Source organism: Drosophila kikkawai, chromosome 3R, assembly GCF_030179895.1.
Source record: "Drosophila kikkawai strain 14028-0561.14 chromosome 3R, DkikHiC1v2, whole genome shotgun sequence".
Lineage (NCBI taxonomy): Eukaryota > Metazoa > Arthropoda > Insecta > Diptera > Drosophilidae > Drosophila > Drosophila kikkawai.
Window position 1 is genome coordinate 23,458,419 of NC_091731.1, and position 24,616 is coordinate 23,483,034.

A 24,616-nucleotide genomic window follows, 5' to 3' on the forward strand; every position below is an offset into this window, starting at 1 on the left:
ATAAGAATATCTGCACTTTGTCAACAAAAAGTTTTTTTTTTTTTGGAATTTAATATTTAATAATACATGACATATTTGTCCGCCTGTATGTATGTTTTGCAGCTTCATATCATAATGACACCTCATTCGCCGACCATTACAATTGGCTCCATGAGCGCACACCTCTGCCGCGGCACATAAACGTTTAACATCAATAAATTTTGGCTTCATTTCATGCAACTCGAACTCAGTTTTGTATTTTTTTTCTTTTGTGTATATTGTGTAGAACCATCCTGGATCGATCGATCGATCGCCGGACATTGGTATAACTATATATTGTTCATATGTATTTTGTATATGTGTACGTATGAATGTGTATATCGTATGCTACGTGCTAAACACAAGAGCGCCGGTCCAGAAAAGGAAAGCCGAGACGCCTCTCTTTGTGTTTTAATATCTAAAAAAAATTGTAAGTTGCTTAAAATATGTTCGGAGCAAAATGCAATACTCATATGGATACAATTGGAAATATTTGTAGATTTTTGATTTGGAAAATGCATTGCTTATTCGGTATATGTATGTGGATTTTCGTTAGACTTAAAACTTAGGGTTTAGCTGAATGCGGTTAGAGAATGTATACATATATAGTAGTAGTAAAGATCGTTGATCGTAGAGAAGACTTGGTTCCGTCTATTGAGCAAATGGGATTAGTTCACAATCAGCTTAAGCTAGATTCACATGCAATTCAAACGTTAATATCGTAAAACTCGTGTGCAGATTGTTCAATATCATGGCCAGCTCTCTCCAAGGTGAGTGTGTAATGAGTCATGACTGGATGAGTGAGTGCCTCATCACCCAATGGTAGTTTCTCTTTCTTTCTGCGCCTGTTTCTGCTTCCGCTCGTGTTCGGGGCACGCACGCCCCTAATATTTGGTTACTTGGTTAGTCGGTAGTCATAAATTAATAATCCATTACGTGTGTTTGTATATAAATCTTATAAAAAGAACAAAATGCTTAGCCGCCGGCTAAACAGCTGAAAAAAATGGCCGCAAGATGTACGTAGGTATAACAAAAATGAATTTGGGAGTTGCGGCCAGGGATGGACTGATAGGATTGTTTCTGGTTGGACTGACATTCTGGACTCATTCCGGCTCCTCTACTTTCCAGCCCCGCCAGCCGAGCCGTTGTTGTTGCTCCGACTGTTGTTGTTGTTGTTTGCACTGCGGAACGGTATCGAGGCGCGCTGATCCTCCATGCGACCGCTCTGCACCTTCATGATCAGCGAGAAGAAGTCCTCGTCGGGCACTGTGGCTCCGCGTCCAGTCTGTCCGCGGGCAGCGCCTCCGGCAGCTACATCCGGAGCTTGTGGCTGCGGCGCTTCTGCCTCCGCATCCATTGTGACATTGGGGCGTGGCAGCTCCGAACGTTGCTCTTCCAGCCGCGAGCCCTGGCAACGCATCAGCATGTCCAGGAAGGCGTCGTCTGGTTGCTGAGTAGTGGTGGCACTTCTAGCCAGCGGAGGATGCGCATGCCCATGACCGATGGCGGCAGCATTGGCCGTCGTTGGCGACTTCAGACCTGGCAGGTTGGTGGGGTCCACGAACAGCGAGTTCTGCTGCACCAGCGGCTTGCGAGTGGCGCCGGTGGCCACTGCCGGAGCTCCAGCTTGGTTTATTTTGATCGAACAGCGCTGGTCATCCATGCGCTTTGACTGCGAACGGGAGAGCATCTCAAAGAAGTCGTCGTCTTTGGCTTTTGTGGTGGCCTGCGCCCGGTGCTTCTCCTCTTGTAGGCGCTTGCCATCCGGCGTGATCTTGATCAGGTCCAATTGCTCCATGCTCTGGCGACGAACACGCACCTGAAAGGAATCAAATAAAATAATGAAAAATATGTTTATGAAGCTGTTCCTTTCCGGGTTTCTATTTTATAGTTGGCCACCCTTCATTTCGGGTTTCTTGTTGTCTAAATATTTATTCTACGATTAGTGGCCAAACACCGCAGACAGCGGGGGGTAATAAACAAAAACCATGCAAGATTCTTTTTTCCAAAAATAAGGGATAGGAAAATGTATTGGATTGGAAAAATGTATCTCAAATCTCGACTGTAATTACTCACCATTCTTCCCTGTGAGTTCTCCGAGCCATCCGACTGATGACCGCTGGCCGAGTGGTCCAAGGCGCTCGAACGCGCCTCCTCCTCGGTGGGCGAGGGCTCCGACTCCGGCATTCCAAGCAGCTTACGCAGATCCGAGATGTTAACCCTGGCCGTGCTCTCACCAACTGGATCGTGCAGCTCCTTGGCCAGCTGCAAATGCTGCTCCGCATATCGCAGCGCTCGCTCGTGTCCACCTGTGGCGGAGTGCGCATTGCCCAGCGACCAGCAGGCCCGTGCCTCGCCAATGCGGTCGCCCAGCTCCTGGGCAATGGCCAAGTGCCGGTTGTGGTACTCAATGGCCGTGTTGAACTCGTGCAGCAGCGTATAGGTATTGCCCAGACTGTAGCAACTCTGTGCCTCCACCTCGCGCTCGCCCAGCTCCATGGCCAGGGCCAGGGTACGCTTGTAGTGCTCGGCCGCGTCCTCGAACTGTCCCAGGAAAATGTGCGAGTTTCCCAGGTTGCTGTTGGCCCGTCGTTCCGCTGCCCTATCGCCGAACTCCCTGGCAATGCGAAGCCTCTCCTGGTGATGCTCGATGGCCGCCTGGAAGTCGCCCAGCAGGTAGTACGTGTTTCCCAGGTTACCACATGCCCTGCCTTGGGCTCCACGATCTCCCAGATCCCGCATGAGCTTGAGGTTCTCCTGGTAGAACTCCACGGCGCGAGTCAGGGCCTCCTTCACATCGTCGCCGAATTTTCCCGGGTTCCGCTGGCCCAAATGCTTTCCTTTGGCGTGGTACACATTGCCCAGATTGTAGAGCGCCCGTCCCTCGGAGAGGCGGTCGCCCAACTGGCGGGCGAGGGTCAGGTGGCGCTCACAACAGATGGCTGCCTCGTCGAAGCGACCCATCACCTTGAGCGTGTTGCCCAAGTTGCCCGACGACTTGGCCTCGCCCAGCCGATCGTTCATGCTCTTGGCCAGCGTGAGATCGTGCTTGTGGTACTGCATCGCCTTGTTGTAGTCGCCCAGGTAGAAGTAGGCGTTGCCCAGCTGCGAGTAGATGGCGGACAGGGTGCGCAGGTCCTCTGTGCCCGCCTGGATGGCTGCCTGGAAGAAGGCGACGCCTGCCCGGCAGTCGCCGGCCTTGCAGAGTCTCTCACCCTCCAGGGCCAGTTCCAGGCACATGCTCGATCCTCCGTCCGATCCCTGCTGCGAGTTGCCGTCGTGGGAGCCGCCACCGCCTCCGGCTCCTAGGCCCAGGCTGGACACATTCTCCGCGGACGCGGACAGCGAGGACATTCTGCTGCGCCTCAGTCTCGCCTTTTTGTCGCGATGCTCCTCCTGCTGCAGGTGATGCTGCTCTGAAAACTGGGAGTTGTCCACTTTGCGACGCTGTCTCAGGCTGTCTTTGTGGGGTTTCGGTTGCGTTTTCAGCTTCTGGAACGCGGTGTGGCGATCTGGTGACCTGTGGCAGGTGAAATTGCTGCAATTAATGGCTCTTTGTACCGTTTTTCGCTATCAATTAGTCTGCGTTGATTCCATTTCAATATCTCAATTAGTCATTTCAACTAGTCGATTTCCTAATAACTATTCGATTTCCAATCGATTACATCGATTATTGCTTATGCACGGACGATCTGGCAACGCTGGCGAACGATACCATATGCTATCGATAGTGCCATCGATGTTTTCGCATCCCTACTAAAGATGGCGTCACTTCTACTTTGAACGATTTTCTGTTGCCGAAAAAAGTTATATTTCTCGCATAAAACTCAACCGCCGGCCGCTCAACTCGATCGAAAAGTCCACGTCCTCCACTGCGGCGCGATCATAAGGTGAAATTGTGGCAGTGCGTGCGCGAAATCCGCAGGAAAACGGCAGCGAATCGGGGTGTACAACCGAACCAGAATCTGAGGTGTGTGTGCGTTGCGTCGCTTTTTTTGTGTGCCCGCCGTCGTTGCAGCTGCAGTGCCGAGCAAACATTGTGCCGAAATTACATAAAATCAGCAGGATAATAACGCAGGCGAAAGGGCATAAAGGGAATTGTGCGAGTGGGTGCACACAGAGAGTGCGAGAGGGACAGCGACAGTCGACGACGATAGCCAGTGTTTAGCTATCGCCCCGATAAAGATAAAACGGCGGCCGAGTCCCATTCAGTATGACCGTGCTGCGGCCATCGATATCTTACCTGTGGTGTGACCGTGCGGGAGAGAGCGACGCGCAACAACAGCTTGTGGTGGCACAACAACAAACTCACCACGCTCTCACCCAGAAATCTGGCACAGTGGTATCGAAATTTAGGCTAATGAGTAATTGCGATAGTGACTAGGCCAGGCATTTGGGTGTGAAATTGTGACACTGTGCGCCAGTATTAACTCTCTGTCGAGAACAACAATAACAATAAGCCAAATATTTCAAGTACTGCTCATTTCTCAGCTTTTCTTCGCCGTGTGCGCGCTCTCGCGTACTATAGTATATACACATGTGGGGGAGAGAAAGAGAGAGCGAGACGAAAGAGAGAGAGTCGGGCGAATGAAAAAAATATCGCCACATTTGCCGTATGCCGCCTTCGTCGTCGGTTGGGTGCAAAGATATAGAAATCTTTATATACACTCCTGATATAGAACGCTTTATCGGTCGGTCCCTAAAATATTCTGCAAGCTCGAAACAAAGCAAAACCGCAAATTGAAATCCGAAAAAGCGCAGCTAAATAAGCCGAGCACCGAATCGAGGCTGTTTTTCGTGGCGATTATTATTCGAATGCAAATTTTCAAGTGCGCAGTAAGCGGCTGAAGCCCAGACGCAGTTCGGTGTTCCCAAAGTTTCAATAAATAAATAAATATGTAATTGCACACTCACACATGCGTACGGAGGCTACAATTGAGATTCGTTTGGATTTCGTATGAGCATATATATTTTTTACTTATATTATTTTTAGAATATCGATTTTGTTGCCCGCTGTCTGCCTGTGTGTGTGTGTATGTGCGTGCGAGTATGTGTGTTTGTGTCTCTCTCGCACCGAGTGTGCGTTTGTGTGAGTGTGTGTTTGAAACATACATATTTATGATAAGTGTGTGTGTCAAGCAGTAAAATGTGTTAAGAATTATGTTCATATAGACACAAGTTACCTAATCTTACTGCAAAAAACGAAAAGAAAGGAATCAACAAACCGAAGTGAAGTGAAAGAAAGAGCAAAGGCAAAGAGCCCCATCAAAACAGCTGCGCTCTCTCACCTTCCACTCTTCCTTACCATTCCGCCATTCCACCGTTCTCCCATTCTGCCATTCTCCCATTCGGCTGCCCACACACACTCGCACACGGGCTTTTACTTAAAATCCGCTGCTGCTTTGTGTATTTTTTGCTTCGACACCGCATTTACATGTGTTGACCCCACTTGGACCCCTCCCCCTCCCCGACCTGTCGCGCGATGCGTTGTGCAAAAATTCTCTGGTGAACTACAGTTTTAATTCAATTATGTCAAACGCTATACACATCCACAGTGCAACCGAACAGCAGCTGAAAGCTAAAAAAGCATCTTCAATCTCCGTACTCCGTGACGTAGGCAAATAAGAGAGCACAGCTAAGGAGAAACTGAGACACAGAAACTGAGAAATCGAGAAACTGCAAAAGGTATGCCAAGACCAACGGAAGTTGGCCCACAACAAATTCAAATCGAATCGCAACCATTTTGGTCCAAAGCTCGCTCTATTTCCGTTCAATGTTTTAACCCATTAAGTACCCATGGTACATTATATATCCTAATTGAGAAACAAAACCAAACTTATGAAGTCTCGGTGTTTAAGTTTTCTAGAATTTTATCAATATATTTTATTTATTTTGTAAAGTCCCCGATATATTTGTGTCCGGAAAAGGTAAAGACCAGATAAACTTGTCTTAAAAGCATTTAGGTTTTTTTGGAAGCCTATAATTTATCTGAACGATAACTTGCAAGGCGACACCTTGCAGAGACTATATCGGTCCAAAAAATCTTAATTGGTTAATGTAAAAGTTAAAACTAACGGCCTGCAAGTTTGAAAATATAATTGTAGCTTCGTTCCGTTTTTCTTTTAATTAGATTTAAAACCAATCCAAATAATTTTCAAAACGTCAAGGGAACTAATTTGATGTATGCATGGGGTTAAGCGCAACCCAACCGAAAGTCAGACAAAGAACTGGTTCTAATTGATTGAGTGATTGTTGGGCAGCAGGGGAAAGGGAAGGGGAGAACCTGCTCAGCAAATTAACAAGTTCCAATTGATACATACGTGTGGGGACACACACGAAATTTGTCGAGCCTACTCGAAATTAGCATAAATGTGTCAAAATGGTAAATGGTAAATCATTTCGGAGGCTCTCTCGCACCTGTCAGACAGGTGACAAGGCCCTTGCAATGCTGGAATCAAGTCATAAAACTTACTTAGTATATCGTCGGACAGATCAGTTTAATTACAGTAATCTACAGGGCAACCAGCACGCCCAGTGGAGAGTTGCCAAATTGAACGTGACTTGTGCGCAATTAATTTTGTTTCGCCTTAGTGCAGAAGAAAACAAAATCACACTCGTATAGCACTGTACGTTTCTGGCCGCTCGGCGGTAATATTCCAGTTTTCTACCTGCGATCGATTCCCCCTACGAGCTTTTCGCTTTTGTCCGAGCGGGTTTGTCACCTGCCATTAACTGCTTCGCGAGTGTGTGTGATACACTACTGGCCCAGTATGCTTTTGTACTTAACTTTGACGTCACGGGTTTTAAAATAAAGATTTACTTAACGAAACCACTGAGATGTGTTGTAGACAGAAGCTTGAGACTCCTAAATTAAAAGACCGTAAAAGCATTCTAAAAACTCAATAGGAAGCCGATTAATCAATATAGACTGGTAAATATTAATTCTTTTCAATAGCTACAACTTGTTCCAAGTAAGAACCAAAATAAAAAAAGTTGTTCTATAACCTTAAATGTTTATTGTCATTTTATTTTTGAGACTGGAACTTTTGTTTGTAATTTCGTTATTTTAATTGATGTTTTCATTAGTTATTCGAAGTTTGACCGACCAGTTTATCTTTTATTGTTTATAAAGATTGTAACCGATTTTCTCGAAGGATTTCATTTCCGAAAAGTATTTTAACGAGTTAACCGAGACAGCCAACCCAAATATGTGTCGTGCCAGCATGTGTATGAGCAACAATTTGTGCGGTCACTGGAGTTTTCACTGTGAAGGAGAATGTGCCTGCTGCCATAAAATGCCTTCGCATATGAAGCGCTCCGCATTCTCTATCTATAGTCCCCCGTATCGGGTGAAAGACGAGCTCTATTATAAAATTACTATGTCTCTGGGGCTGTCCCCTCCCTTCGGGACGACCTGCTTTGCGTCTGTTCACCTTTTTGACGCACATTCTCCCCGCGGTTGTTGTTAATTTCGCTGCAGCTTTAACTTTTCTGCCCGACCGCAGAAGTTAAAGAGCGTGCTCAGAGTCAATTTGCCTGCTGTAAGTTGACTCTTTCTCCGCCGATTTTCCTCTGTCAGTTGAAGCTTGGTAACCTCTTAATGACTACAAACACACTCACTCGCTTGTGTACATTTCTGGCTGTCTGTTTTGACATAACTGACCTCACTTTCCGCCGCTTTATGTGTGCGCGGTGTGGTGTTGTGTTTTCCCTTCCATTTTCTCTCCTCGTTATGTACGAATTGTTATTGCTGGGTTATACCTGTCTCACTGAAACAGTTTCCCTAATTTCACACTGGAAAAAGTTCTGTAAATCGCGAATACCTTAAAGATATTGTTCGTGTGTTCCAAGAGATGGACCTTAATACTCATGCACATGTTTTGATGTCATTCAGTTTTGTATATTCCGAATGTAAGGATGTAATTTAATCGAAATAGGACTTTTTTTGGGACTGGTTTATTCCTGTACCCTGCCAGAAACTCTCTGTTCCTTTGTGGATTTTATATGCTCGCTTTCATTCCTCTGGCTGCTCTAAAAATAAAGCCCGCACACATATTTCTTTCAACTCTATCCAAGTTGAATTGATTTACTCTAGGCTCTGGTGTAAACAAAGACATAAAAACAGCAGCCATCTTCGGTGAATCGCTTTGTATCGGTAGAAATATGTGTAAAACGTAAAGTTTTCGTGAAATTCTCGACAAATTGCTTACTCAATCTATTTGCAGTGGAACTCCTGTTTTATATATACCCACCCTCAGCTCCCTAGTGGGATTTTCAGTCAGGTTTTTGTGTTTGGCTTGAAAATATTTTCGTTATTTGCAATGGCCAGCTTGCCTCAAGCAAAACTACAGTCTGGTCGAAGCTTTTTGTTTGATTGTTTGTTCTATTGGCAATTGAGGAATCCATTGCAAGGGGGAAAATCAATTTTATTTGCCAGTACACGAATATTTATACTATTTACGAAGCCAGCGCCAGGTAGAATATATGCTATAAGGGTAAAAAAAAAAACCCTGCAGTACTCCAGAGTAAACATATTTTGCACACAGCCAATTAACGACCGTCTGAGTGGAGGGCAAATGTTTCTCTCATTATAATTAGATGATTGCCCTCACTTCTCTGTCTGTCTGACCGGGCAGACGACTTCGGTGCCGAAACGCTTACTGGGCCGAGCCCCAGATTTGCCTTTGTTTTGCAAAATGTTTGCATTTTTCCTTCGCACGCCTCGCTAACGAGAGGAGCAATCAGCTGTGTAGCTGTCAGAAATGAGAAAAACGCCGCGAAATGAAACGATAAAAAGTCAATTAGAAACACTAGGGCTGGAATACCGTGCTTTTGTTCAGGCGAAAAGCACGAAAGACATATTTAATATATGAATTTATCTTCTTTCTAATATCAAAGGTATGTTTCACAGAAATTCATCATAAGATGTCCACACATATATTTTATTTATTGGTTTTGAAAAATTAATCTCTCCGAGTATTGATTTATTTTTAAAAGAATGCCAATGACTCAGTGGACAAATCAGTTTCGAAAATAACTTTTCATTTAACTTCAAGGATTCTTATAACTGTATATTGACTCCACAATTATTATTTACTTCCTTATCGTAGTAAGTGATGTCATTTGCCAAATTTTCATCTGTCTATATTGCATTAATCCAAGAAGTCCAGCTTGTTGAATGAACCATTTATTGCATACAATAAACTGCCAATTTTAATCAGCTTAAAAATGAGTCAATGTTCAAGGTTCGGGAATGAGACTATGTGGGTCTGCCAATGAAATCCATTAGGAAAAACTACATTCATTTGGCTGCTGTCTAGCATGCCTTTAGAAATATTTTCCCATTTTATGTCAAACATTGTCGTTTTTCATTCTCTCTGGCCTTTCCTTTGCTTTTCTCTCCGACTTTCCGATGCTTTTTGCGGCAATTAATGACGTTTTTCACCGCACAAATATATTTTTAGATTGGGGGAAATTCGGTGCCAGTGAGAAATCTTTTCGCTGATATTTTTACAACCTGCAGAGTGGCGGGGGGCATTAAATAAATTTCCGTTTTTGCCATATTCCATTTGCAGTGCAGTTCAACTTTGAGCAAAGGAAATTTATTTTCGAAAATATTCTTAATTCGATTTGCGTGTATTTATAGCATCTAGAAATGGGGAAAATTCTTTAGCTGGATGAAATCATGAAAATTTGACCTTGAATCCCGAAGAGCACTTTATTTCAGACCCCCAATGAGTTCAGCGTGTACCCAGAGCAAACAGAAGTTCTCCGTTATGGTCAAAGTGGCGTCATGGACGAAATCAATAAACAGCGCTCAAGGCAGGCGACAGCTGCAGCAAATTAAACAAAATCGCATTGCACAATTAATAATTAACACTTGTATGTGCGAACGGCGTAAGTGCATACTAGAACAAAAACAAGCAAGCCATTTGGAAGAAGAGTTCCTCAGCCACTCGCTGTCGTTTTTTAGGTGGCAAGACTTTTTATCTTATCTCTTTCACCCTGAGATACATTTTCCCTTCTTTTGTTTTCACAGTGTGTGCCTGTATTTATGCGACATTTTTTGCTGATTTTGATTAGGTGGCAGACACGCCCACACACACTCTCCGTTACCTGCTTATCACAGCTCAAATCGCTTAATTAAAAAGCACAAAACGAAAAAGAAAAAGCGGAAAAAATAAAAACCTGAGAGAGGTGTGAGCAACAAGGCAGGGTAGCGCTTTTCAGTAGAAATTTTCCATGCTCTGGCATTGAATTTGCAGTGGCATATATTCCACAAAGTAGCACATACGTAAATCTAAATACTTTGTGTAGTTCCTATACATACAGCAGCGGTCAAAATAAGAGGATTAAAGATAAGGATATTTTTATTCAAATTTAAAACATTCACTTGCTAGCAGCATTATCTCTTATCTTATCCTACGTATCTCCCTATCTTATTTAAGGTTACTTTCAAAGCAACTACTACATCTGCAGTTGGATGTACATATATACAATTTAATAATAATTCACACTGTTAACTCTGATTCCATGTTCTATTTTTATGGCCGAAACTGTTGATAGAAAAATACCTCCGTAGGTGGTGACGTGATAGGCACGGGGTGTATTTCATTGAACTGATCGGCGGTCTGGCGCTTGTTTCACAACAAAATTTGCATTCTTTCAGCCTTATGTTTCATCTCTCTCTGTTTTTGTAATTAGTCAAAGGCTGTCGCATTCGCAGTGTGTCTTGGTCTTAATTATTTAATTAAATTGAGGAAACTGTTGTGACTGCTGTTGTCTCTGCTCGGTGTCTCTCTGTTCCTCATCTCTCTTTGCGCTTAGCTGGGTCTGTTTTCGTGTTTTACGATTTCGTCATACGGTTTTGTTGCTCTTGACTGCTTTGGGGTCCCCATTTAATAACAATATACGTCGAGCCCAACCTGCAACCAAAACAGCAATCCCCGCCCCGAATACTCATAACACTTGTCGCTGATGCAATTAGTTGTGGGTTTTTGTGTACATTGTCAACAATTTCGTGGCACTTTCTCTTTGCCGCGTTGCTGGCTCTTAACAGCAATAGGTTAAATTATGCCTTACATAAAAAACAGAAGCACATGGCACGCAGGGCTAGAAGTTATGCCAGATGTGGTAATCAAATTAAAAGAAAATCGTCCACAGATAAATTATCGTTATTAAAATCTCCGACTCGAGTCTTTTAAAAATGATGGTAATTTAGTGATAATTAGTTGGAATGGTTTTGGGCGATAACTAACTTATTTTATTATGGAACGGAGATAAAACGAACTCATACCAGTTCCGTTAACCTCTTTTAGAAATTCTATTAACTGTTAGTGAAATTTTACTTAGTGTATTTTGCTTGGTTGATCCTAGAATTTATTCAAGGCTTATACATAAGTATATATATTTAAGGGCATTGAAGATTTCGTGGAAATTGCTGAGTTAAAGCAAAACCTAAATTAAGTCCACTTCAATGTAATTCTTGAGTCAAAACTATGCTTTTAGTAAGCTCTGCTATTTCTGCTTTACCAAGAACTATTCCCCTTTCACCCGCAAGCAAAAAAGTGGCTTTCCTAGAACCTCTCATAGAGCTCCTTTCACTCTAGACAATTTAGAGGAATACGACAGTAGCAGGTATCTGTTGCAGGTGAATCCTGCCCTCAATGGAACACAAGTCCTTTGTAAATGCATTGCTCATACACGTGTGCGCACCCCACGCCTTCGATTGATAATTATTCATTGCGCAAAAGGAAAAATGTGTTACTTCTCCGACCCATCGTCGACAAGAGCTGCTGACGTAGTACTCTGTACAGTTGGTGACCAAAAATAGAAGTATAAAGTCGAGTCTATTTTTGTGACCCATAAATGCTGGTTGTGCCCCCACCTTGTGCTTTTCCTGCGGCTTTTCCTTTCTGGTTGTGTCAATGTCGCATTGCGTGAGCCGGTTTCATTTGAACTTTAACGAGGTGAGGTGCTTCGCGCTAGAGGAGGCGATGGCGCCCCATTTTATTGAAATTAGTTAGCTGGTGTGGTGGTGGGAAATTTGCGGCCGGCCAACAGCTAAGCGGGCTATCAATAAATTGAATCATGCTGCCAATTGAAATTAATAAATGCATTAGCCAGTCAGCTCGAATGGGAATCGTTAACGTCAGACAGTGGCCTTCAACGTGGCTTAATACTATAAAGTCTGTGTTGGAATATGGGTCCGATAAGGAAAGCTCCCAGTCTCATTCATGCTGATGCATCCGTCGGATGCATTTCACTCTGAGCTGAGCTTTATTAGCTGACATTTGCACAACAAAACCCTTTTTAGGCAAAGCTCCCCCTCATTGCTATCTCTTGTACGCATTCGTCTGCCCTCTCTTTCTCTATCTGTGCAGCTCTCTCTCTCCCTTTCTCTCTCTATCTGTAGCTAATGCTGTTTTTTCTGGATTGGCAAACATCAATCGATAGTTTGGCTTGCCATTGTTTGCCACTCAGCTAGCTGCAACTTTTTCAATCGAGTTTCTCCAACTTTGTCTTCTGCCTTCGGGGCAATTTTCTAATTTAATTTATTACTCTCCCGCCTCGTTCATCATTCGCTTGTTAAGTGCCTTGAATGTTTAATAACGCTTTACATGCTCGCTAACAAGTTGCCCAGATTTACGCAGTTACTATTTTCCCAAAGTGACCCAATTCCCTTGGAAATTTCTTCTAATTTCGTTAGCTCTGACCAAAAACACGGACCCCGTGTGTGTGTATATCCTGCGCAGAGTAAACCAAAACAAATAAAAAATGCAACCCAGAGAAATGTCGAGTGGCAGGTTCTTTCTTCCCCCCAAAGAACGAGCACCAGCAGCCGAGGCGAGCCAAGCAAGTAGTACATTCCCAAGCCCGCGACGCTGACCACCCACTCGTGACATTTACAATGTGTTCTCTTCCTTTTGGTGGTTTTGGCACTGCGGGGAAAAACTCTACATGATGTTAATATTAATGTTTTTGAGTTTGTTTTCCTTCTTTTTAAAGAGATTTTTGACATCAGAATGAAGAGGAAAAAATGTAAATGTGCATTGATACTCTTTGTTAAAAAATAGCTGTTTTTGTCTTCTTAATCTTTCACCCAATTGCCTAAATATTTGTGCCCTCTTTATAGTATAACCCCTCTGATTTCTTTAATGTGTAATTGGGACATGCAAGTGGTACTTCTTGGCCTTGTTAGCTATAGAAAGAATATTGTCATGTAAGAAATACTTCGGAGCTTAGGTGAAAATCTAAGAAAATATATCCTTTTCCAATTATAACCCTTTTCTCGCAGTGCGTGTGACTGGTGATGATGGTCGTGGCTGCCTTGAGGGCGCACGCTGGGCGGCCCAAGTGCTTACATTGTGAAAACTTTCGCTTCTTCTGCAGCTGATGCTGCTGCTGCTGTTGTTGCTCGCTCCACTGTTGATGTTGCTGTTGCTGATGGGGCCGGGGCATGAAATCTTATAAAACTTATTGTTCCATTTCCTTTCACTTTATGTAAATTAAACAGTGCATTATTCTTGCATATGCACGGATGGGGAAAAGGACGTCGAGTGGGTGCCAGAGGAGGGCGGGATCCAAGCAGATATTTGCATTTTGCACTTGGCACATGTGCCAAGTTCTGTCCCCTGGATTCCCATACTCCCCAGCTCTGTGTTGCGTTACGTTTAACGAGCGGTAGGGTCGGAAAAGCTGTTGCATATGTAAACTCGTTTCGCGCTGATTTGATTGATTCTATGATATCAATACAGGGGACAGGACAGGACAGAACAGGGCAGGACAGTAGTGTGTGTATTCAGTGCGATAAGGTCAAGGTTTTTGCCTCCAACAGTCCTCCACCCTCTGATGTTTTAACAGAAAATGAGCAATGGGAATTCATGGAAGCACCAATTTGCATTTATTGCTTTTATTTTATGAGGAATATTCGATTTTCCAGATACACTCTCTCGCATAAGAGTTTTTTTTCTTCCTGTGCATGGCTAGATCCGCCCACAGCCTCAGACTTTCCTCAATGATTACCGACAGAAATCAATTTCATGCTGGCAGCGCTGGTGATTTCCCAAGTACTTGTACGTGTACACGCAACATAACGCAGTTTATAATTTTGCCACTAAACTCTGCGGAGCCCCCGAGTGCATGCCAGTAATTTGATGCATTCGCCGCGTTTCCATCTCTCGCATTTTCACTGTCATGCCTTGCTGGAGCCGAGGCGGTGATGATGGAAGATTCTCACCGACCATGAACTCGTCTCTGGTGCGCTGCACAAAAGGATTTCAAGTGTGTGTGAGTTTGTGTGTGTGAGTAGAGGGCGCCGTTTACTGCGTAGTTTTTCCACAATTTTCCCGCTTGAAACCCTCCTGCAGCCCCTGCCTGATTCCTTGGACACGTTTCAAGTACGCGTCAAAAAACGAAAAACAGTGCGCAATATTTTCACACTGAGGAAGAGGCATCTGAAGAAAGGGAGAAAGTGTCAGAGGGGAAATTCTGCTTATCATCATGTCGCTTTGCATTACATAAACCCAAAAACTGTGAGAACTAGGGTCCATAAACACCTCGAAACTTAAGGAAAACTGTAGATAAATAGCATTCAAATTTAAGGAGCAACATAAAAAATATATCGAGGTAAAAATAATAACAAAACCAAGCTATAATCACAAATTTGCCAGCTACTTAATGGGGAAGTACAAAATATAAAGCGTAAAAGCAAAGCAATAAAAATGGTTTGGGTTTCCCCCATAACAACTGTACCACTAATTTCCAATTTTATTGCATTTCTAATTATAAACAAGTATTTAGGAAAGCTAAAACTTTGAAGCAATCTGAATGTTTGAAAACAAAACACATTATGGGGTTTTCAAAGTAATCAATCTTCCCAAAAAGCCCTAAATAAATCAAAGTAAATTGTGTGTAAATAGTTCGATACGCCATTTTAGTATTATTAGCACAGTTTACCCTGGCAATGGACAAAATGCGGAAACAAATTAAAGTTAATAGTTCAATTCCCCTATAATCTGCCCAATTAGGGTTAAAAATAATAACAAACTAATCTCTGATAATGAATCTGTTGATAGTGCCCACAGACTTAGATAGGCATACTCCAAAGTAAACGATTATTACTTTTTGTGACTCACACTAAGAACTTTAAGTGGGGGAAATGACAACAATTTCAAGCAATCCTAATCCAAACAAACAATATGCAAACTAGCACGTAAAATAACCAAAGAATTCAGAAAGAAATGAAAACTTTAAAAAACTTGGCATTGAGCGAAAGTTTAATGCCAGTCGTTTTGTAACAAAACGCTCAAAAGTTGCTCTGCTCTCTCGCCCTCAAACATTTATTCGTAGCTTATTGATTATAGCTGGAAAACCAATAGACATGCGTCAAAAAATATACTATTGGAGGAAAAGGCAATACCAAGAGCTGGAGGCTAGGAGGGGGGGCTGTGTTGGTGCCCAAGTGGGGGGGTGGGAAAATAATTTTCCTAACTGGCGATGGCGACGACGCTTAGTCATTAGATGGCCAAAACGATGACTGTGTTTAGCTATTGGGCGGCAAAAATCTTATAAATGCCAGCAGAAAACAACGGCCAAACACAAAGCAAAGCAAAACAAAGTGTGGAGGAGGCCTGGACAGTCAGGAGAATCCGGGGAAAATGTATTGGAGTAGCGGCGTGAATGGAAGAGGCCACAAAGCAGCGGACTTGTCTCATTATTTTGTGAGCGGCTGCCCCGGCTATTTGTTATTGTTTTCTACGATGATATGCTGGGGAATTTCGCCCTGCCGCGGCCGCCGTTGCTGAGTAAATAATGTCATAAGGTCACACGCACACACACATTAAAGGGGAACACTGTAACGGGGGGCCTAATGGTCAGCAGGCATTGTTGCTGTTGTTGTTTTCGGTCATTTGTCTTGGGACATTTTGGGCTGGGCTGGGCCGGGCCTGGTCGGGCCGGGCTGAGCCCCGTTGATGGTTTTATATAAAATAGCATAATAAATGGCCAGCCCAGGCGCAGGCCTCTAGATTCGCTATCGTTCCCATATTAAATGTCACCGTGGGGTTGACTTGACGTTGTTTACTCGATGGTGTCCCCGCCCACAGCGAAGGTGATTGAAACAAATTAAACCAAAAGCAAAGTATAAAAAACAACAAGCAAGGGAAAATTCAATTATTAACTGGGTAACGCGTTGAAGAGCGCTGACCACGAATGCAGAAAATAAAAGCCCGTCAAAGGCAGCTGTGCAAACTTTTCATTCTCCACTCGCGCACACACACGACCGCTCTCTGTCGCTCTCCTTGCGGTTCGTTGAGTTCCGGCTGGCCAACACACACATGCGTATTCTGGTTTGGCCGGCCACTGAGAGAAATTGCCCAAATATTGAAATAACAACAATAAAAATTATAATGAATTGTTCAGATAGATGAACATTTTTTCAAACTTTTATTGCAACCTTTTGAAATTATTATTTTCAACTGGTCTGACTTTATTTTTCTCTCCGTGCAGAGACACCCACGCGTCTCGATTTCCATTTCCACCGGTAGGCAGTCAGGCAGGCAGCAGCTGGGCCAAGCGAGTTGATCGCATTTACCTGTTTGTCACTCATACGCCGTGTGGTCCCAGTCCGTTTCTGGCTCTTTTATTTCTGCTCTGGGTGCATGTGGGTGTTCCGCCGGCGAAATGTGTGTGACATGTTAAACATGTTTTCGCTTGGAATCGACTGTGGGCCGCCGCGTCGGTTTGACTTGCATTTGTGCAAATTTGTGTGCCTGTGCCTAACTGGAAACAGTGAACGAGTTCCTCCACAATGTCCTCGAAGTGAAAACTGTGTGCCTGACTTGTGTGGCATTTTTTCTGCATTGAATGGAATTGAAGTTCAAGCTTGTACCCGTTTGCTTGATTTCTCTCTCTCTCTCTCAAAACACAAGCCATGCAAATGAATGAGTTTCTCCCTCACTCGTGGGCGCGTGTCCTTTATTTGGTTTCATTTCCGTTCAAGATGACAACGCCATCTAGTTTCCGGTCAATGGCTTTTCCGGGCTTGCCTTGATTTAATTCAGGCAAATGGGGAATTTAATTTACCAGAAATGGTTACATTCGTAGGCCAGCAGAAGCTTCTTTGTACTGGCCACATTGCGGCCTCTTCTGCGGCTATGAGCATTAGGCTTTGGTCAAAGGAAAGTTGGCCTGGCGGGCATGGGTTTACAACTGGAAACAGTCGGAAAATTCATCAATTGCAGGCTAGAAAACTACTTTAAATTAGATTTTTACATGTAAATGGTTTGGGTTTCCAGTGTTGCCACCACAGTATCTATCTTGTTTTTATCAGCTCTGTGTTATCTGCTGACAAAGAAATCACAGTCAGAGCCATTATCTCCACACACACACACACACGGACGCACCTGCAAAGCCTGCGATTAGATAGATACACCTGAACGTTTCATTTTATCGAATGCGGGGCTCTTTTTTTTGCGTGCCTTTCACTACGCTGTCAATTTTTGAGTTATTTTCGCCAATAAAACCTATCTATCCGGCAAACGCTTATAGTGCCCATATCTTCTCTGTTTGCTTGCAGTGCATGTGATGCCAAATATCCACAAAAACTAATAGGAAACAACCAGCAACAGCGGTTGAATGCAGCAATCAAAAGTTAGCCCTCTATCTCACCAAATTGATGTGCCATTCAGGAGCAGCTGAAGCAGCAGCAGCGCCAGCAGAAGCGGAGACAGAGGATCAGAATCTGAATCAGAGACAGAGCAACGCAGAAGCTAAGCGAGAGTATTATCAAGAGTAAGGCGCATCGCAAATGCAACAATCCCTCCAGCAGGTGAGTGCGAGTGTGATGAGTGGGTGAAGTGATGAAGTCACGGAGCTAATTACTTGTCCCACTTTATTCCAGTGTACATACAACTGTAACGAATTTAAACCAAATCCAGGCAGCTAAAACACTTCACGCCCAAGGGTAACCGTTTGATAGATGCCAAGATAAGTCGTTACCGCTTTAACACCGCCATCACCATTACCCAGCAACAGAAGCTGCTCCAGCTACTCCAGCAACAGCAGCAGGAGAACGCTCTCAAAGGCAAGAAAAAGCACAAGCAGAAGTTGCAGTTGCAGCAGCAGCAGCAGTTGCAATTGGTGATTGGTCAGGAAATACACCTAGAATCCGACGCAGGAACAGAAGCAGAGCTGTTGGGCTTAACCAGGAGTGACGAAAACAACTGCAAGACGCCAAACTCAACCGCAAAAGTCGCCAACATAACACATAAAATTTTCGGTTGGCTACGCAAATCACGCAACAAACGGCCAGTCGAGATCCTCAACAGCGATTTCGGCGAAGACGGCGACGAGGGCGTTGGCGAGGGCAGAGGCCAAGGGGCAGGAGAGGGTGGTGGAGCAGCTGCTGCTGCCGGTGCCGGTGCAGCCGATCAATTTTCAGTGGCAAGCGTTAGGAATAAAGCCGGCAAGCTGAATACCACACAGACAGCCACGGAGACCGCCATCGATTCAAACGAACCCAAATCTGAAAAGATGTCATCGGGCACGTTTGTGGATCGAATCGACCCGTTCGCCAAACGTTCGCTCAAGAAGAAGGGTAAAAAGAGTCAAGGTTCCTCGCGCTACAGAAATTCTCAGGATGTTGAGCTGCAGCAATTGCCGCCGTTAAAAGGTTAATTTAACATTTATTTTTTCCAGTTTAATGGTCTAACAATTTACATTCCTTTTTGTTCCAAAAGCCGATTGCTCCAGCCTAGAACAGGAGGAGCTGTTCATACGGAAGCTGCGCCAGTGTTGCGTGTCCTTTGACTTTATGGATCCCGTCACGGATTTGAAGGGCAAGGAGATCAAGCGGGCCGCACTCAATGACCTATCCACCTATATAACACATGGGCGCGGTGTGCTTACGGAACCGGTCTATCCGGAAATAATTCGCATGGTAAATATCGCGTCATTTACTTGCGAATATTTTAATAAAAACTGCAATAAACAACCCTAAATATGATTTTTCTCTACCAGATTTCATGCAACCTATTTCGCACGTTGCCGCCCAGTGAGAATCCTGATTTCGATCCTGAGGAGGATGATCCGACCCTGGAGGCCTCTTGGCCACACCTACAGCTGGTCTACGAGGTCTTTTTGAGGTTCTTGGAGTCGCAGGACTTCCAAGCAACCATCGGCAAGCGGGTAATCGATCAAAAGTTTGTCTTGCAGGTTAGTGTTTACTTTCGCACCCAAGTAACAAATTGATTAAAAAGGGTTTTCTCTAGCTTTTGGAGCTCTTCGACTCGGAGGATCCTCGAGAACGGGACTTTCTGAAGACGGTGTTGCATCGCATCTACGGAAAGTTCCTGGGACTGCGGGCCTTTATACGAAAACAGATCAACAACATATTCTTGCGATTCATCTACGAGACGGAGCACTTTAATGGAGTCGGTGAGCTTTTGGAAATTCTCGGCAGGTATGTTCTTGTTATATTGGGTATATATTCTTGTTCGTCACAATGAATTATTTTTTGTTTTCCAGTATCATCAACGGATTCGCTTTGCCCCTAAAGGCCGAACACAAGCAGTTTCTGGTCAAGGTCCTGTTGCCGCTACACAAAGTCAAATGCCTGTCGCTCTACCACGCTCAGCTGGCGTATTGCATTGTACAATTCCTAGAGAAGGATCCATTCCTTACCGAGCCTGTGGTGCGTGGGCTTCTCAAGTTCTGGCCCAAGACGTGTTCCCAAAAGGAGGTCATGTTCCTGGGCGAAATTGAGGAGATTCTCGACGTGATCGATCCGCCGCAGTTTGCCAAGATCCAGGAGCCGTTGTTCCGCCAGATTGCCAAATGCGTGTCAAGTCCACATTTTCAAGTGAGTCCCTATTTCGCTGATATGGTAAAGAGTCTAAATTAATCAAAATTATAACCAATTTCTTCCCTGTAGGTTGCTGAGCGCGCACTCTATCTGTGGAACAATGAGTATGCCATGTCGCTCATCGAGGAGAACAATGCGGTTATCATGCCCATCATGTTCCCGGCCCTGTACCGCATCAGCAAGGAGCACTGGAATCAAACCATTGTGGCGCTCGTTTACAACGTATTGAAAACGTTCATGGAAATGAATTCGAAGCTTTTTGACGAGCTGACCTCCAGTTACAAGGCGGAGCGGCAAAAGTGAGTGATTGAGAGTTCACAGTTTGAAACAAACTAACCAACTTGGGTGTCTTTTTCAGAGAGAAAAAACGTGAGCGCGACCGCGAAGAGCTGTGGAAGAAGCTGCACGAACTCGAATCCAATCGTTCTACTGGGCGCTCCGCTGGCGGCAGCGCTGCGACATCGAACAGCGCAGCCCCCGCGGCATCAACGTCTCTGCAGCCACCTAGCTCCGCCGGTCTGAACTCCCATCAGCAGCAGTCGAATAGCAGCAGCAGCGGCAGCCTGTCCAGCGGCGGAGCCGGAGGCGACAATAACCCTGCGACCACAAATGCGAAAATCAAACAGGAAGTCAAGACGGAGAACTAAGCAAGCAGGCAACGCGAGGCGCGCGCTGGAAACTAATAATAAACCAACATCAGTAGGAGCGTAAAGCTAACGCGCTATCCGATATCCGTAAATGGCAGAGACAGCAACAACAACAGCAAGCATCTAAAGGAGAAAGAAAAATATAGTTATACTAAAACACACACACACACACACACACATATGCTAAACTTTAAACCAGAACATATAAAACTAAAATGTATACTCGATTGACAAGACACCAACCAAGCTGACCTACCATCGGACGGGACGGGAAGGGCGGCTTGGGCGGCTGTTAAAGGAGGTAGAACCGAAATCTGGAGTGGGAGCTGAATCAGCTGAATCCCTGTCCGTGTGCGCGTGTGTGTGTTAGTGTGCGTGTAGGAAGCTTGGGTGTGTGGCATATAAGAGATCTTTATAAATGTACAAGATACACCCCATATAAGCAGAAAACCACGCACGCACACGCGCATACACCCACACACACATGCAGACACGTATAAATATATATTAAAAAGAAGAACAGAATAATTATTAATTACGTTTAAGCGAACACAAGTTGAATAAAGAGAAATCATGTTAGTAAGTGAAGAAAAGAGCAAGCGGACGATGATAACTATAAAAGAGGATCGAGGATTGTTGAAGCGCATTGAATATTATTAACTAAACATATTGCTAACTAGATCCTAGCATAGATCAGCCATTCAAAACACCCACACACGCACACCACCCACTCACTTGCAAAGCATACTTTTCATTTGAAATGTGTAAAATAGTTGCATCCTCGGAATTTTGTTGCTCCATAGAACGGCGTGTCTTAGTCCCCGATTTCCCCTCGAATTGTACATAAAATATATGAAGAACTGTGCTCCTCCCAACCCAATCTATCCGGAATTAAACTTTGTTACTTAGCTTTAAGTGTTGCACACTCCGTCAAGACTTCTCGAAACAGAAATTCCAACAATTCTCGCGCAGCTGCACGAATCCGAATCGGTTAGTAGCAAGAGCCAAGTTTTAGTATGTTGTTGAAGTTGCTGCTAAATGGACTAAGGCAGACGAAACACACGAATAAGAATACAACTAAATACCATACCATAACGTAACGCTGATCTATCTAGATGTATGTGAGTGTGCGGAATATATCAACAATATGTCCCCACAGCTGGGAAATAGGGGCATGCGCAGTAATCGAGATGTACTAAGCATACAACTAAAAATATTGAGAGCATTGTAAAAAGGTCAGGCTAGAGAAACCAACCAACCGAGGAAACGTTAGTCTATAGAATATGGTTTTGGAAAATTCAGCTAGCGAAACATTTCCAAGAGCCTATCTAAACATCCTTTGCATTAAAATCCATATATATCTCAGGGGAAGCGGTCCGAAGCGTTCGATTCCTTAATAGTTTGCAATTTCACTTCTGACTATTCTCAATTTTTTATGAAATTTATTTATTTCCTATACCTTTTTTTTTTGTAATATTCATGGTAATGCGCACAATTGTCATTATTCGATTATTTTATCGTTGTAAATAATGTAGCTAAGATGAAAGCGAGGGACAACTTTTTGGACCGCTTCCTCACTCATTCACACACACACACACTACACATACACCCACTTAGAAGCACTCATAGTAAGAAGATATATAAAATTTATATATGAAGTATACTATGCATGTTTGTTCATTCAACTCTCACGACGACGCCCATTACAAAGTATAGAAGCATGCATTATAGGAGCCAACTAGGAGCAGAGGCAGGAGATAGGACGAGGACGTGAGGCGACTATCCGCTAATGAATGTCTCTCATTAGGCAATACCGTAAAAGTTCATATAATATTAATGATAAATGTGTCTGTGAATCGTGAGTTATTATACACATACATATATTGCAAACAAACAAAAAAAAAAGCGAAAAAAAACTACAAAAAAGAAGAAAATCTAAAGGAAACAAACGTAAAAGTTAGCGTTATTATTAAATATGTTTGTAAAACAATGTCAACAACAATATTCAACAGAGTGCGTGAAGAGAGAGAACCGTTTAAAGAGCATCCACTAGAGAGTCATCATCGGCTAGGCGAGAGATATATTGCGAAAACATAAAAATTTAACAACCTACGACTAAATACTAAGCAACGTGTGTAAGAAAGTTTTGCATCTTTATATTAGCGTGTAATTAAACGAGAAAAATAGCTAAACAAAGCCCCAGACAAACCAGCAACTGCAACTAGAGCCCACGAAGATCACCTCCATTAAATAGAAGTAAAGCGATAAGAAGGACTATAGAGACTCGAGGCCCACTTTGTTATGACATCAATCTCTTGACTCCCAACTAGCAGCAGATCGATCCATAGCACACCCATTCTCTAGTAAACGTTTGATGTTCGCATAGGATGCCAATCAATGTAATACAAAAAAAAAATGCAAATGTAAAAACGAAGCCAGAAATCAAGCAAGCAAACTAAATAGAAATGTTGACAAAGGGAGGAATGCCTATAAACAAATGAATAAATAAATAAGTAAGACAAGTGGTTTAATGATCAAAATATCTCTTCAATCTTTCGTTTGACTTTCTATTTTTGTGATCTATTTCTGTTGCACCCTGAGTTAACTTGTTTAGTACGCTTTCAACTTACACATATGATAACTTTAACTATAGTTTCTATTATTGTATTTATATGTATAAACAAATCGAGCATGTTAAACGTAGCTGTGCTGTAGCTGCTGCTTAGAGCCGGCTGAGCGGAGAAGAAGTATAAGCAAAAGCAAACTCGTTAAGTACTTTTAGAGACGAAACCTTGTACTAAAAATAAAGTCGCATTAACAACGTTGCAAAAAAGTTAAGAAACAAACAAATGAAAAGAAAAATACAAAAAAATTAAATGGAAAAGCAAACAGAAACCAACAATAAGAGCAAAAATAGTTAAAGCGCTTAAACAATATAAATACTATGGATACTAACAATGAAAGGAGAGGGAGAAGGAAAAGGATAAGAGGAAAGAGGATAAATATATATGTGAATTATGTATTTTCTTATGTTCTAGACTTGTAAAAAAAACAACCTATCGTATATATGATACACGCTATTATTACGTATGACTTTGAGTTCTTGTTCTTTAGGACGACGGTGTGTGCGAGGATTTCAATGGTTTTCTTTGGGTTGATGGCACACACTGCACCACACTCGCCCGCCCACACACACTCACTCAGACACACTCACATCCACGTCCACAACCACACACTCACACACGACTAAACAAAATCTTATGCTGAGAGTAAATATAAAGAGTAAATTATAATTACACAAAACATAAATGGGAATAAATATATATATAGGTATATACATACATATATATAAAAAGTATATATACATGAGCATCAGAAGAAAACAAAGGTTTAGTTGATTGCTTCGACAGCAAGTATGCGAAAAAAAAAATATAATAAATAAAAAACAAAACAAAAACAAGAAACTGAAGGCATGGCAGCAGAAAATGATTTGAAATTGCAAGGCGCAGAAGAAAACAAATATTTAGCTGCAAGCAGAATTAACCAAAAATGAATAAAAACCAAGTAAAACATTGAAAAAAATCACACAAACTAAATGAATGAGTATGAGCAAACGGAGAGAAAAGAAGCAAAGAGATCAATCAACAATAAAAAATTAATAAATAAAAAATAAAACACAAAACTGGTTTTATTTTTGTATTGGAAACATAGGAAAAGGGATTCATTTTATGCTATAAATTGTTTTTGTATATTTTAGAAAACTAATATTTTTAGGAATATGATTACAAGTGGCTACCTGTGGGCTAAATCTTAAATAATAATACGTAACACTAATCAACACGTAATACGTAACACTAATCAACAAGGATAGACAGATTTAGGAACTTTTTTTTTTATAATTTATAATAATTAATACTTAGTTATTCCTCAAAAATGGGGAATAAAATAAATTAAGGTGAAAAATATGCAAATAAGCATAATTAATCTTGCCAAAAAGGTCTGAAAAAAAGTTGTTGCATATTTTAGCACTCAGCTTTTGTTAGCAAAAAAGCTAAGAACGTAGTGAGCTTTGCGACAACGCCACAAA

General features: G+C 42.9%; 2 protein-coding genes across 2 annotated transcripts; one reads left to right on the top strand and one right to left on the bottom strand.

Annotated features, from left to right (window-relative positions):
- Positions 1 to 198: 198 nt before the first annotated feature.
- Positions 199 to 4,416, bottom strand: pins (G-protein-signaling modulator pins). Its single transcript, XM_017179558.3, has 3 exons — positions 4,262 to 4,416; positions 2,095 to 3,538; positions 199 to 1,837 (listed from the first exon to the last, which is right to left on the bottom strand). The coding sequence occupies exons 2-3, from the start codon at positions 3,370 to 3,372 to the stop codon at positions 1,136 to 1,138; spliced, it is 1,980 nt and encodes a 659-aa protein (XP_017035047.1). The 5' UTR covers positions 3,373 to 3,538; positions 4,262 to 4,416; the 3' UTR covers positions 199 to 1,135.
- A 13,530-nt stretch (positions 4,417 to 17,946) lies between these two features.
- Positions 17,947 to 24,056, top strand: wdb (serine/threonine-protein phosphatase regulatory subunit widerborst; the record flags this gene model as incomplete). The annotated part of the gene is made up of 7 exons (XM_017179559.3): positions 17,947 to 18,691; positions 18,759 to 18,958; positions 19,039 to 19,233; positions 19,290 to 19,480; positions 19,546 to 19,879; positions 19,952 to 20,181; positions 20,241 to 24,056. Coding segments are annotated over 7 exons (2,184 nt in total), but the record flags the coding sequence as incomplete, so codon positions are not given.
- Positions 24,057 to 24,616: the final 560 nt, after the last annotated feature.

Coding starts and splice junctions, on each gene's coding strand:
- pins (XM_017179558.3), bottom strand. CDS start 3,372: ATGTCCTCGCTGTCCGCGTCCGCGGAGAATGTGTCCAGCCTGGGCCTA. Junction 1,838..2,094: donor AGAACTCACAGGGAAGAATG/GTGAGTAATTAC, acceptor GATTCCTTTCAG/GTGCGTGTTCGTCGCCAGAG.